A 14,671-nucleotide genomic window follows, 5' to 3' on the forward strand; every position below is an offset into this window, starting at 1 on the left:
CTTCACGTTTACACTTCCCTATCACATCGGAAACAGTGGACCTAGGGATGTTTAGGAGTGTGGAAACCTCGCGTACAGACATATGACACAAGTGACACCCAATCACCTGACCACGTTCGAAGTCCCCGAGTTCCGCGGAGCGCCCCATTCTGCTCTCTCACGATGTCTAATGACTACTGAGATCGCTGGTATCGAGTACCTGGCAGTAAGTGGCAGCGCAATTCACCTAGTATACAAAACGTATGTTTTGGGGGTGTCCGGATACTTTTGATCACATAGTGTATTACTTCATTATTGGTCACACTGTATCATCTAGTCCATACGCTTGGCCATTGATTGGTTTTTCATAATGTCAACAATAGCGTCCAGTGCCTTACCTCATTAGCGCATCTGCCTTACCTGATTAGCACATCGGCCGAGCAGGCCTCTATTTCTTCACGGCGATAGGAGCTAAACTTTAAAAATTCACATTTGGGTGTAGAACTTTTATGTGGTGCAACAACTTTTTTTTCTAAAAACTTTCTACCTAAACTCCTTAACTCGTTGCTCACCTTGGATGCCTCATCACACCGAGGTGACGAAAGTCATGAAATAGCGAAATGTGCATACCCATATGGCAGTAGTATCGCATACTCAAGGTATAAAAGGGCAGTGCATTGGGGGAGCCGTCATCTGTACTCAGGTGATTCATATGTAAAGGTTTTCGACGTGATTATAGCCGCACGATCGGAATTACCAGACTTTGAACGCCGAATAGTAGTTGGAGCTAGACGTATGGGACATCCCACTTCAGAAATCGTCAGGCAACTCAATATTCCGAGATTCGCAATGTCAAGTGTGTGCCGAGAATACCAAATTTCAGCTATTACCTCTCACCACGGACAATGCAGTGGCCGGCGGCCTTCACTTAACAACTAGATTTGTTATCGGTAGGTTCGATCAACACGCGGGTATTATAGAAATGCTCCGTGAACTCAAATATGAATCCCTGGAGGGCAGGAAACATTCTTTCCAGTAAAGACGGTTGAGACAGTTTAGAAAACTGGCAAAACCCACAGACTGCAGAAAGATTCTGCAACCAAAATCTCGTTAAGGACCAAGAAGACAAGATAAGAGGAATCATGGTTTGTACAGAAAGCACGTAGACAGTCATTTACCCTTCGCTTCATCTGCAAATAGAACGGCAAAGGGTATGACTATCAGTTGTACAATGTACACTCCACCCTGCACCGTATGGTGAGCTGTGGAGAATGTGTGTAGATGCAATGCATGTAGGAGAGGCATGTTCAGTCTTGAGGTTTGCTCCAAGGCAGATGTATGGGATAGTTATGGAAGGTGAGATGGAAAGCAGAGAGACAGAAACTGCAGATAATACATGCAACGATTATGGGCTGGGTGTTGAAGGAACTGATTCTGAGGAGTGATATATTGTATGATTAGGTGAAGTTATTGGATTTGGAAGGACCTTTGGCATGGGGGGTGGGATGGGTGGAGTATTAGGTAGTTGCATGTTCCATAGATCATTTGAGCGGTAGTTTTATCAAAACGATGAGAAACGAATGAGATTACAGGATATATATAATTAGTGTCAACATTAATTAACATATTAAACTCCCTGGCAGATGAAAACAGTGTGCTGTCCTAAGTTCGGGTCTCGGTCCGGCACAAAGTTTTAATCTGCCACAAAATTTCATATCAGCGCACACTCCACTGCAGAGTGAAAAATTCATTCTGGAAATTAACATATTACTTTTTAGTCCTACTCTATCTAGTTAAAAAACTAGTTTATTTTAAACACGCCATGAGTTTTAAAATAGTAATTTGGCCATGGAATGGGGGTTGTCCAAGAGGAGTAATTTAACTTTAGATTTAAAACGTGCTTTGCTGCCTGTCAGACATTTTATGTTATTCGGCAAATGATCAAAAAAATTTTTTTCAGCATATTGAACACCTTTCTCAGTCACTATAAACTCTAATAATAGGTAATAAAGGTCATTTTTCCCTCTAGTGTTGTAGATTTGGACATCAGTATTCTTCTCAGATTGTGATGGATTATTTATGATGAATTTTATTTGCCAATATGTAAACTGTGATGGTGCAGCTAAAACGGCTAACTTCTTGAAGAGGTACCCACATGACGAGTGTAAGCGAATTTCACATATTATTCTCACCTCTCGCCTTCTTTTCTTCAGTATATCATTCCGTAAGACATCATTGAGCGCAAATACGCAAAATTTGTCAGGACATTAATTCGTTTGTCTTCAATACAAACAATTATACGAAGAGCAAATGTAGTTGAACTTAACTATTTGAGCAACTCAGTAATATGCTTCCACCATTTCAAGTTTTCATCAGCAGCTACACTCAATAATACCTCCTTTACTGACTCCTCATCATGTGCTACATCATTTCTTGGTATGACTATTTGTTGTACAGGACTGAATACAGCACGTTTCCTCAAAATTTAGGGAGAATTCATTTTCAGAGAACCTCTCCAAAATTCTTTGAAAGGCATCATTAAGTCTCTTCTGTTGCTTTCTCCATAATGCAATTTTTATCGTTTCAAAAAGTACCAATTCTGCTTGATGAATGTTAAGTGGGAAGTCATTCACTCCAAGAACACGCACGGACCCAAAATTGGACTCCCTTTGTCATTTTTCTCTAGTCACTAAAATTTTCTACCTTTCCAGCATTGTCTGAATTATTCAGTGCAACTTCTGCAATTGTAGATTGATTGCAGCATTTCAGCTGTGTAGAGAAGTAGAGGTGTGGGAACAGAACTGATCCTTGTAGTACTCCTGCGGGCGGACAGATGAACCAGAAGCACACAGGTTCGTAGTTTAAAAAGAACAACGGATGTCTTACACTCGATGCAGATGAGCGAGTGACAGCCGCACGTGCTCGCAGTGAGATAGCGTCATCAGAAGTTGTTTCAGTGCCCAGACACAATGCGGCATCGCAGTGATGGTCGCGTAGCAGTACCTGCTTGGAAGCCAATCACTATGCAGCCTGCCGGAGTGGCCGAGCGGTTCTAGGCGCTACAGTCTGGAGCGGAGCGACCGCTACGGTCACAGGTTCGAATCCTGCCTCGGGCATGGATGTGTGTCATGTCCTTAGGTTAGCTAGGTTTAATTAGTTCTAAGTTCGAGGCGACTGATGACCTCAGAAGTTAAGTCGCATAGTGCTCAGAGCCATTTGAACCATTTGAGCCAATCACTATGCATGTCGGCAAGAGAAAACAGGCACTATTTGCTTATTTCGTTCATGAATACACTGAAAAAACGCGACAGGAGTTTTCGGACTCACCCAATGATTAGTTCATGGCTGCTGAAAGGGGAAAACGTGGCATTGTTTACGGATTTAAGAGAATATGAAAGTAAATTCTTTATTTTCGAATGAATGTATATTTGTTTGATGGAATAACAGTAAAGCAACAGCTGTAGCCTGAACTGTTCACCTTTTCCAGCTATCAGGACAGGTGTTGCACTCTAATTAATCTGAATTATCAAAACAAAATTGGCCACACAACACCTTGTAAAATAGTGAGGTAATTTTCTAAATCCGTTTGGGAAGCGTTGCATAAAAAGAGTGCATACCGAAGTTCACAGAAGAAAGCTGGTTGAAAAATGCCAGGGACTTTAAAAAGTATGCTATGTGATCTGGACAATGAGATCCGATCAATCGAATAAGGAAGTTGATGGTATATTAGTTTTATTTATTCACATTACAAGATCTGCACCAAATGAAATATTCCAAACGAAATCAATAACCATAATCTTCACTTTAACAATATGAATCATTATTACATTCACATTAATTATTATATATACAATAATATTTATAAATTTCTTTAGAAACACCAAGACTATATACATCAACAACTCAATTAATAATCAAGAAATAACAATATCTTTAGAAAAATGGCTCTGAGCACTATGGGACTTAACTAAATGGTTCAAATGGCTCTGAGCACTATGCGACTTAACTTCTGAGGTCATAAGTCGCCTAGAACTTAGAACTAATTAAACCTAACTAACCTATGGACATCGCATGCATCCATGCCCAAGGCAGGATTCGAACCTTCGACCGTAGCGGCCGCTCGGCTCCAGACTGTAGCGCCTAGAACCGTACGGCCACTCCGGCCGGCGGGACTTAACTGCTCAGGTCATCAGTCCCCTAGAACTTAGAGCTACTTAAACCTAACTAACCTAAGGACATCACACACATCCATGCCCGAGGCAGGATTCGAACCTGCGACCGTAGCGGTCACACGGTTCCAGACTGTACAGCCTAGAACCGCTCAGCCACACTGGTCGGCAACAATATCTTCAGAAAAACTATATAATAATCCAACATTTATTATTACAATAATAATAATAATAATAATTTATATGTTTCTAACATTATTAGCAGTAACAGTATAAGAAATGTTTTGCTGATTACTTTATAGAGAATGCTGGCAAAGTGCCATGCCAAGACAAATGTATCTAAATTGGTCGGTAACAATCGCAATGAACCTAAATCAATACCTTTCCTAATGTGTATGACTACTGGATTAGTATCACTACAGAAATGTGTTTTCGTGGCTGCAGTACAATAAAGCACTGATTACATTGAACCATCTGGATAACAGATTTTATTTTAAGTAAAGATTTGTCAAATCAGATGAAAGGGCTCCCGCCAGGGAGCTTAGCGCTGTTTCCAGTTTTAAATGACCACATTCGAGCACAAACGCCACCTCTAGAACACCAACACAGAATAGTTTAATAGTGATGTTTACCTATATCATTTCTCTCCTGATTCGGCTTCGCAGCAAAACACCCACAAAGTTTTACACACACTTGAAACCATGCGGGTCTTTTCTAAATGCTATCGTGATAGTCGTTGCGAGCTGTGTCCTATATTTCAGGGTATTTTTTACTCCCGTTCGATTAACAAATACACGTCCAAAATGGCTGCATTCAAGACAGGCTAATGATAGCTGTTGCTGGGTTGCAAAAGAGTGTGCACTGCCCCGTTCACTCACTGTATCACTGTTGATCTGCGATAAGCCTAGTTTACACGACGACAGTGGGTTGCACCACTCGTTGCGTGGAATGAGTTGCTCACAAGTGGTTTCAAATTTGACTGTAGACACGGCGACACCAGTATACACTTCAGTTTCGTCGTTTTGTGAGTCCCTAAGGCGTGTCTGAAATGAAAGTTTTGGCAGGGGCTGCATATCGCACGAGTTGTGATGGAGTTAAAGCTTATTGCGTGGAATTGCTGCATAACAAAAAAAATAAGAAACGTGTTTCGATTTGTGACTGGATGAAGAAAAGACGCCAGCTCGGTTGCTCAGCATCCTTGCTGAAATAATTTATAACGGAAGATCCAAGAAGTTGTTTTAATTATCTTGGAATGTAACCAGAACTGTTCAAGTTTCTTCTAAATAAGTTAATTATGCAATAATGAATAAAGGTACTGTAATGCATGAAGCACTATCGCCAGAACTGACATCACATGTGTAACGTGCATTACAATCAAGAACATTAGGCATGCTATAAGATACGGTTTTAGTTGATGACGCGATTTTATTAACACCAATTGTTATTAGCATTAACAGTAATAATTATTAACATTAGCAATAATAATTATTCGAAGCTGGCCGCATTAAGAAGAGAATGGTTTGCAAACTACTGTTTTGATTATGGATCTGTACAGCGGCAACATTTCAAAATTCTAACATATGTGAATGAGGAGCACTGCAGCAACGTTTTAAATAGATGAATATTGAATAAAGAATGCAGCTTTGTGAATTGGTATAGCTTTCCCTCCTGTCAACAATATTCCGTAACAAAGAGTTGGCCAACTTGGCCGTCTTGTAGACGAGAGCATTGCCAAAGCTAGAATTACAATTGGCTGTATTTTTCTTAATTCAGTTGTATATGTGCTGCTAAGTAAATGAATTTTGCCCTGCACCTCAGATATTGTCAAAGCATCTATGTTATGATCGCACATGAAGGTCTCAGCGGCAGCAATATGTTGCTTATTTTTGTAATCGGCATCACTGAAATCCCACAAACACCTATGCAAAGCATAGATATCCAAAAAGCGAACATTATTCTCCGTTCCCCATTTCATATTTCAGTTTGGCTACACTCTACGAACACACATAGCCTCAAAACTCATGCAATTAATGTCGGCATAAGTTGGAACAACGCCGGACGAAGTGGCCGAGCGGTTAAAGGCGCTACAGTCTGGAACCACACGACCGCTACGGTCGCAGGTTCGAATCCTGCCTCGGGCATGGATGTGTGTGATGTCCTTAGGTTAGTTAGGTTTACGTAATTCTAAGTTCTAGGGGACTTCTGACCACAGCAGTTGAGTCCCATAGTGCTCAGAGCCATTTGAACCATTTTTTTTTAGTTGGAACACGCCGAAAGTGTTTAGTTTCACCAACGAGTTGCGTAAACGCGCTGTGCGCATGCGCAGTTGCCGGTAGCGCAGTTGCCTGCGACCTAGTGTCGTCGTGTAAACTAGGCTGTAGTTTACGAGGTCGCTGCTATGGGTTAGCATTCATGTCACGCTAGGTGAGGAGAGCCCTACGTCAATGTGACGTAGGCATGCGTTATGAGTTTCACGAGTTGTCCTATCGACTGTTGTGTCCATTCTGTATACATCGACTGTTGTGTGCGTCTTGAATCTGCACTGTTCAATGTTCTTAGTTGATTTACAACATGAAGGCAAAATTAAATCGAACTAGATGGTTTAATATTTCCAGCAACATTCGGAATTACTTCGAACTTCAGTTTCTCAGTTTAACGTTTCTGCCCACATGAATTATGTACAAGTTATTGGCTTTTATTGAAATACGAAACACTCTCCCTATTTCACGTTTTTATCCACATGATTTATGCACGATTAATCGGACTAAAAAATGCCTAGACACTTTCATTATGGTTATGATTCCTTCATTCAGATATTCTCTATGTTCATGAAACACACAATAACATCTCACATTCCTTGGATTGCAGCTTAATAATTAATTATTTCGTGTTTCTGTCCACACGATTTAGACACGATTCCTCAGATTCTTAAAAAAAAATGGGGTAGCATTCATTTCAGGCTAGAAAAATAACAAGACACTTTCGTTATGGTTATGATTTCTTCATTCAGATATTCGTTATGTACATGACACATACAGTAATATCCCACATTCTTTGGATTGCAGCTTAATAATTAATTATTTCACGTTTCTATCCACACGATTTATGCACGATTCATCGGATTTCTTAAAAAATATTGACTAAAAGCTTTTTTTTTACTTTCGTTATGGTTCCTTCGTTCAGACATTCATTATGTTCCTGAAACACATAATACCATCCCAAATTGTTGGGATTACAGCTTAATAATTAATTCAACTGGGATGAGCGTAACAGATAACTCCTATCGCTTCGTTGTAAACATGTATTTACATTTAGCTTTGACGTTATCGGTACAAACGCAAAGACCGATTTACGCACTCATGTAGTCGATTTAGGTTATTTACGTCACGATGACGTAGTGTTACCTCACTATGACGTACGATTCTCCTCACCTAGCGTGAGATGAATGCTACCCACTGCGATGCGGTCAGCAGTGGCTGGCGAGTACAGTTGCCTGGCCGCATTAACGCGGCGAGTTCGCAGCGTCATTGCTGTAGTGTGTGCCGCTCCATGTACTGCCGAACTGCGCGAAAAAATAAGCTTTTGAGTGTCTAGCGAGACACAGACAGCGAAACAGCGCTCGATCGATTGTTATTTGCCAACGCAAGTGACTCGTAATATGGGCGGGAACAGCATTTGCCGACGCACGGGTCCAAAGAGCGCGCCACGCAGATATGCCGCCCAGACAGATGCCGGCGCACTGACCGCAGCGCTATCTTCGCCAGACGCTCGCCGCTGGCAGCCACACCAGTGAGAGTCGGCCATGCAGGGCGTGAGGACGGCTGTGAGACAGTTGAGCGCGGCGTCTGCCGCCACGGCGCGCAAGATCGTCATAGCGCGCCACTTCCAGGGAGACCCCAAGCCGGACGACTTCCGGCTGGAGGAGGAGGCGTTGCCGCCACTCAAAGATGGCCAGATTCTGTGCGAGGCCGCTTACCTCAGCGTCGACCCCTACCAGCGGGCTTACACGCACCGCCACAAAGTCGGCCAGCCCATGATCGGGTCGCAAGTACGTAAACGAGTCTCATACTTCATTCCAGGTCTCACACTTACAAGAACTACTATGTGGCTAGAAAAACATTCCGCTAACAGTTCAGATTTATTATTATTTATTACCCACCTTTAAACACATTAATGCAATGACATTTTCTTTACACGCACGCCTTGAATAACTCGAAAACCGTAGTCTAGCGAAAACGTATCTCTGTACAAAGTTAAAGTACATTAAATTTCTTTTCCGTTTTCCTCCAGCCCTAATAGTTTGTTATCGTTAACACGCTGCATACGTTATGTGACACACGATAGGCCGTTATTATCACAATACAATTTGTTCGAAAAAGAAACATTACATATTCACATGGTACATAAATTAATCAATATTAGTATTCAAGATCATCTTTGGGACACATCTTAAATTCTTCTATTGACTCGGGTGGAATGCCTTTTGTGTAATCTAATTTTATGTGATGTTTCTGAATGAATTACGTGTCGCACCATATTCCTTTTCCGGCAACATGTTAGTTGTAAATACAATTTACTGCTTTTGTTAATGAACAGGCTGTCGAAGTTTATGGTTCTACAGGTTTTCCTTTACATGCATCATACAATTTAAATTACAGAAGTACAACCAGTAGCCCTTTACACTTTTTTTAATACAGTTTTTACTTTTGACCCCACAGATGCTCCTGATTGCATTTTTGGCAATTTTTTCACAACAAAGAATTCTTTACTCTGTAACAAATGTAGCGCCCTCTACTTCCATATAGTGTGGAGTTACACAACATAATTCTAGGCAAGTAACTGGCATACATTGTGAATAATCCAAACACAGAAACTTGTGGCATACTCTCTGACAGCCAGAACACTTAACTCCTATTGTTGATGTATACTATTCGTTTTCTATCACTGAAGTATAATCTGATCAAAGAGAGTTCTCAGCCTCTAAATCCATAACAATAAAGTTTTTTTTTTTTAAAAAAATCTGCATTGTGTGGCTGCCAGTGTCAGAATGCCTTACACTGCCTGACGTCAACAGACGTGGTTGACAGAAGTATACGTTTCACATCTGTCAACTCACCATCGGCCTTCAAACGTCTTACCCCAGTTGAATTTTTTATGAATAACTTCAGTTATTTCATCCACACTAACTGCAATCACTCTATTGCAAAATTTCACGTTACTTTCAAATATTTTGCACAGTGCAACATTAAGGGAGGATTCAGACTGTAGTGACAGTGGCATGTGTTTCGATAATTATGTGCATATTCTTTACTTTTATCTATTTTATATTTAAAGGAAGAGAAATAGTTAAAACTTGCTTTAACAAGGCTTACATGACTTTCCAAAATATGAGTATAAAAATTTATCATTTCAGTAATGAAGCCAAGGAGGGGATTGTTGTGTGGTAATTGTAGAAATGACGAACATGGTATTTGAAGCATTGTGTGAGGGAAGGTTTGAGTGGGGGAAGTTGTGTGGAGGTTTAGACCGAGGGGGTATAGTGGAGCAAGATCGTTTGAAATTAGACACCGTTGTCTTTCAGGGATTTGTGGTTGAAAACTTTGGAAATAGTGGTAGTAGAATGGAACAATATTCATCCCACTGAATTAGAGGAAAAGCATTCGGAGGGAGAGGAAATCCTGATCTAGCAAAGTTAGATACAGTGGAAAAAGACCCTAAGATGTGCGGGTGGGTTTGATTTTTAAAATGATTACTAATGTGTTGGCTGAATTTTACGATGACACAGAAGTATATAATGTTTATGGAGTCTACATTTGTAACACCAGGAAAACCGGTTCCGCTAAATGTCGTTAGTAGATTATAATTGGAAACAACCATTTTTACAAAAGAAGTTATTGTCTGTCTTCTGTAGCTCTTTGTTTACTTGGAGAATAATGTTGTGATGCCGTAAAAACTGATACACTGGCGATAATACCAAATGGTTTCACAATGTCAGTGTTCAAAAACACTTTTGTTCGTACTTCTTCCTGACAAAATATAGAAAACGGTCCCTTCAATAATTAGTGGCTGTAAACTACGTTTCTCCGCAGTAAATTCTTAAAGGAAATTGAAAACTCTCCGACAATTGATACAGACGTGAAAAACATGTTCAGGAATTTGTCGGCACGTTTGTGTGTGCCGAGATGAGATAGCGCGGAAAGTTTCCGACAAAGGTCGGAGTGACGAATTATCTGTCATCTTTAGAAGACTGGCTATCTTGAAAACATGTTATCATTTGTCAGTTAAATAAATACCGTAACGGTATATCATCGATCAAAAACTTCGCTTACATTATTATATAGTTCATACAACTTCGTGCTATCATGTGATGCTTTATGTGATAGTCACTATGACCGTATGTAACTGCTGCACTATGCGCTATCGATGTTGTCGCCTACGACTTGTGTAATGATCGCAATACCACAAGCATTCTGTGCAAGTACTAATAGCTAGTCGTCTACAGATGAAGCACGAACATGTGTATTGTGATACGAAGTAGGTGTAAGTTTTATTCTGAATTTCAAGGCCAAACAATCTATAACTTAATCATTGTACACTTCAGTACTTCAGAATAATCCGTGTCTACAGAAAAACTCCCGTATTGCTCAGTGAAATAATTTGTTCTCGGCCAGCTTGAACCCTGTTAGATTGCTGAAAGGGCTGTGCTTCACATTCGTAGTACATGGGAGGCAGGAAGAGCGAGCTTCTGGTTAATTATCTGGCTTGGAGACGCAGTTACAGGACGTGTAGTGACGGCGAGGTTTCTAGTTGTCGCGCCCTGTTTGTTTTGCTGCGTCAGCCTGGTTATCGCTACTCGCGAGTAGTAGCAGCTTTCATGCACAGATGGCGCGCAGAGGCGGTGGCGTGATTAAACCGCAGAATTGCAGCGTCTGTTTCAGACCCTCTCTGCGGCTACACAGAGAACAGCGCTGAAAGCTTCGCCGACCTAATTGCAAACCGCAAATGCAACCTGTAATGAACGCAGCTGTCACTGGAAATCAAGATTTGTTTCCCATGTTCTAACAACACAACTGCTGTGGATCTACGATACCCATCTTCTCGTCAGCACGTCTTTGACGTGATTTGCCAGCTATGCAGACCGATTATTGGCTCTCTACGTGACTGTTTAACTCCCTGTAATTTGCAGTGCAAACATCTCAATAACGGAGGGCCATGTTTTGAGATCAATACAATGTTGTTATAAGTAAGAAAGTAGTTTTGCACATATGTCCAAGCGCACTGGACAACGTTCCGCTTCTAGAGAGTCGCGTTCGCCAGGTAATGTCGCTACGTTTTCCCGCACAGATCTGTACCACGAACTTCCAGAGTCGGAGAATAAACCACAAATTCTTTGTTAACTGTGATGGTACTAAGTATGTTGAGATGGTAATGTGGTCAAGCTTTTCCTCTTAATTTGTGCCGCATAAACAAGAACAAAGTATAAAACGTAAAAAAATCAACTAACAGAAAACAGTTAAATAACGCTAACCGAAATATAAAATAAGATCATTATGCAGCTTTACTGTATGATTACATGATGATGGCGTCCTCTTGGGTAAAATATTCCGGAGGTAAAATAGTCCCCCATTCGGATCTCCGGGCGGGGACTACTCAAGAGGATGTTATCAGGAGAAAGAAAACTGGCATTCTACGGATCGGAGCGTGGAATGTCAGATCCCTTAATCGGGCAGGTAGGTTAGAAAATTTAAAAAGGGAAATGGATAGGTTGAAGTTAGATATAGTGGGAATTAGTGAAGTTCGGTGGCAGGAGGAACAAGACTTCTGGTCAGGTGACTACAGGGTTATAAACACAAAATCAAATAGGGGTAATGCAGGAGTAGGTTTAATAATGAATAGGAAAATAGGAATGCGGGTAAGCTACTACAAACAGCATAGTGAACGCATTATTGTGGCCAAGATAGATACGAAGCCCACGCCTACTACAGTAGTACAAGTTTATATGCCAACTAGCTCTGCAGATGACGAAGAAATTGAAGAAATGTATGATGAAACAAAAGAAATTATTCAGATTGTGAAGGGAGACGAAAATTTAATAGTCATGGGTGACTGGAATTAGAGTGTAGGAAAAGGGAGAGAAGGAAACATAGTAGGTGAATATGGATTGGGGGACAGAAATGAAAGAGGAAGCCGCCTGGTCGAATTTTGCACAGAGCACAACATAATCATAACTAACACTTGGTTTAAGAATCATGAAAGAAGGTTGTATACATGGAAGAACCCTGGAGATACTAAAAGGTTTCAGATAGATTATATAATGGTAAGACAGAGATTTAGGAACCAGGTTTTAAATTGTAAGACATTTCCAGGGGCAGATGTGGACTCTGACCACAATCTATTGGTTATGACCTGTAGATTAAAACTGAAGAAACTGCAAAAAGGTGGGAATTTAAGGAGATGGGACCTGGATAAACTAAAAGAACCAGAGGTTGTACAGAGATTCAGGGAGAGCATAAGGGAGCAATTGACAGGAATGGGGGAAATAAATACAGTAGAAGAAGAATGGGTAGCTTTGAGGGATGAAGTAGTGAAGGCAGCTGAGGATCAAGTAGGTAAAAAGATGAGGGCTAGTAGAAATCCTTGGGTAACAGAAGAAATATTGAATTTAATTGATGAAAGGAGAAAATATAAAAATGCAGTAAGTGAAACAGGCAAAAAGGAATACAAACGTCTCAAAAATGAGATCGACAGGAAGTGCAAAATGGCTAAGCAGGGATGGCTAGAGGACAAATGTAAGGATGTAGAGGCCTATCTCACTAGGGGTAAGATAGATACCGCCTACAGGAAAATTAAAGAGACCTTTGGAAATAAGAGAACGACTAGTATGAATATCAAGAGCTCAGATGGAAACCCAGTTCTAAGCAAAGAAGGGAAAGCAGAAAGATGGAAGGAGTATATAGAGGGTCTATACAAGGGCGATGTACTTGAGGACAATATTATAGAAATGGAAGAGGATGTAGATGAAGATGAAATGGGAGATATGATACTGCGTGAAGAGTTTGACAGAGCACTGAAAGACCTGAGTCGAAACAAGGCCCCCGGAGTAGACAATATTCCATTGGAACTACTGACGGCCGTGGGAGAGCCAGTCCTGACAAAACTCTACCATCTGGTGAGCAAGATGTATGAAACAGGCGAAATACCCTCAGACTTCAAGAAGAATATAATAATTCCAATCCCAAAGAAAGCAGGTGTTGACAGATGTGAAAATTACCGAACTATCAGCTTAATAAGTCACAGCTGCAAAATACTAACACGAATTCTTTACAGACGAATGGAAAACCTAGTAGAAGCCAACCTCGGGGAAGATCAGTTTGGATTCCGTAGAAACACTGGATCACGTGAGGCAATACTGACCTTACGACTTATCTTAGAAGAAAGATTAAGGAAAGGCAAACCTACGTTTCTAGCATTTGTAGACTTAGAGAAAGCTTTTGACAATGTTGACTGGAATACTCTCTTTCAAATTCTAAAGGTGGCAGGGGTAAAATACAGGGAGCGAAAGGCTATTTACAATTTGTACAGAAACCAGATGGCAGTTATAAGAGTCGAGGGACATGAAAGGGAAGCAGTGGTTGGGAAGGGAGTAAGACAGGGTTGTAGCCTCTCTCCGATGTTGTTCAATCTGTATATTGAGCAAGCAGTAAAGGAAACAAAAGAAAAATTCGGAGTAGGTATTAAAATTCATGGAGAAGAAATAAAAACTTTGAGGTTCGCCGATGACATTGTAATTCTGTCAGAGACAGCAAAGGACTTGCAAGAGCAGTTGAATGGAATGGACAGTGTCTTGAAAGGAGGATATAAGATGAACATCAACAAAAGCAAAACAAGGATAATGGAATGTAGTCTAATTAAGTCGGGTGATGTTGAGGGAATTAGATTAGGAAATGAGGCACTTAAAGTAGTAAAGGAGTTTTGCTATTTGGGGAGCAAAATAACTGATGATGGTCGAAGTAGAGAGGATATAAAATGTAGGCTGGCAATGGCAAGGAAAGCGTTTCTGAAGAAGAGAAATTTGTTAACATCCAGTATTGATTTAAGTGTCAGGAAGTCATTTCTGAAAGTATTCGTATGGAGTGTAGCCATGTATGGAAGTGAAACATGGACGATAAATAGTTTGGACAAGAAGAGAATAGAAGCTTTCGAAATGTGGTGCTACAGAAGAATGCTGAAGATTAGATGGGTAGATCACATAACTAATGAGGAAGTATTGAATAGGATTGGGGAGAAGAGAAGTTTGTGGCACAACCTGACCAGAAGAAGGGATCGGTTGGTAGGACATGTTCTGAGGCATCAAGGGATCACCAATTTAGTATTGGAGGGCAGCGTGGAGGGTAAAAATCGTAGAGGGAGACCAAGAGACGAATACACTAAGCAGATTCAGAAGGATGTAGGTTGCAGTAGGTACTGGGAGATGAAAAAGCTTGCACAGGATAGAGTAGCATGGAGAGCTGCATCAAACCAGT

The 14,671-nt window shown here is 40.8% G+C and overlaps 1 protein-coding gene across 1 annotated transcript in view; it reads left to right on the forward strand.

Annotated features, from left to right (window-relative positions):
* The first annotated feature begins 7,914 nt into the window (after window positions 1–7,914).
* The window catches only part of LOC124800270 (prostaglandin reductase 1-like), a 42,919-nt gene continuing 36,162 nt past the window's right edge, over window positions 7,915–14,671 (forward strand). The window contains exon 1 of the mRNA XM_047262982.1: window positions 7,915–8,196. Coding sequence (XP_047118938.1) covers window positions 7,951–8,196 — 246 coding nt within the window. The 5' untranslated portion in view covers window positions 7,915–7,950. The remainder of the gene's footprint in view (window positions 8,197–14,671) is intronic.

Source organism: Schistocerca piceifrons, chromosome 1 (genome assembly GCF_021461385.2).
Source record: "Schistocerca piceifrons isolate TAMUIC-IGC-003096 chromosome 1, iqSchPice1.1, whole genome shotgun sequence".
NCBI lineage: Eukaryota > Metazoa > Arthropoda > Insecta > Orthoptera > Acrididae > Schistocerca > Schistocerca piceifrons.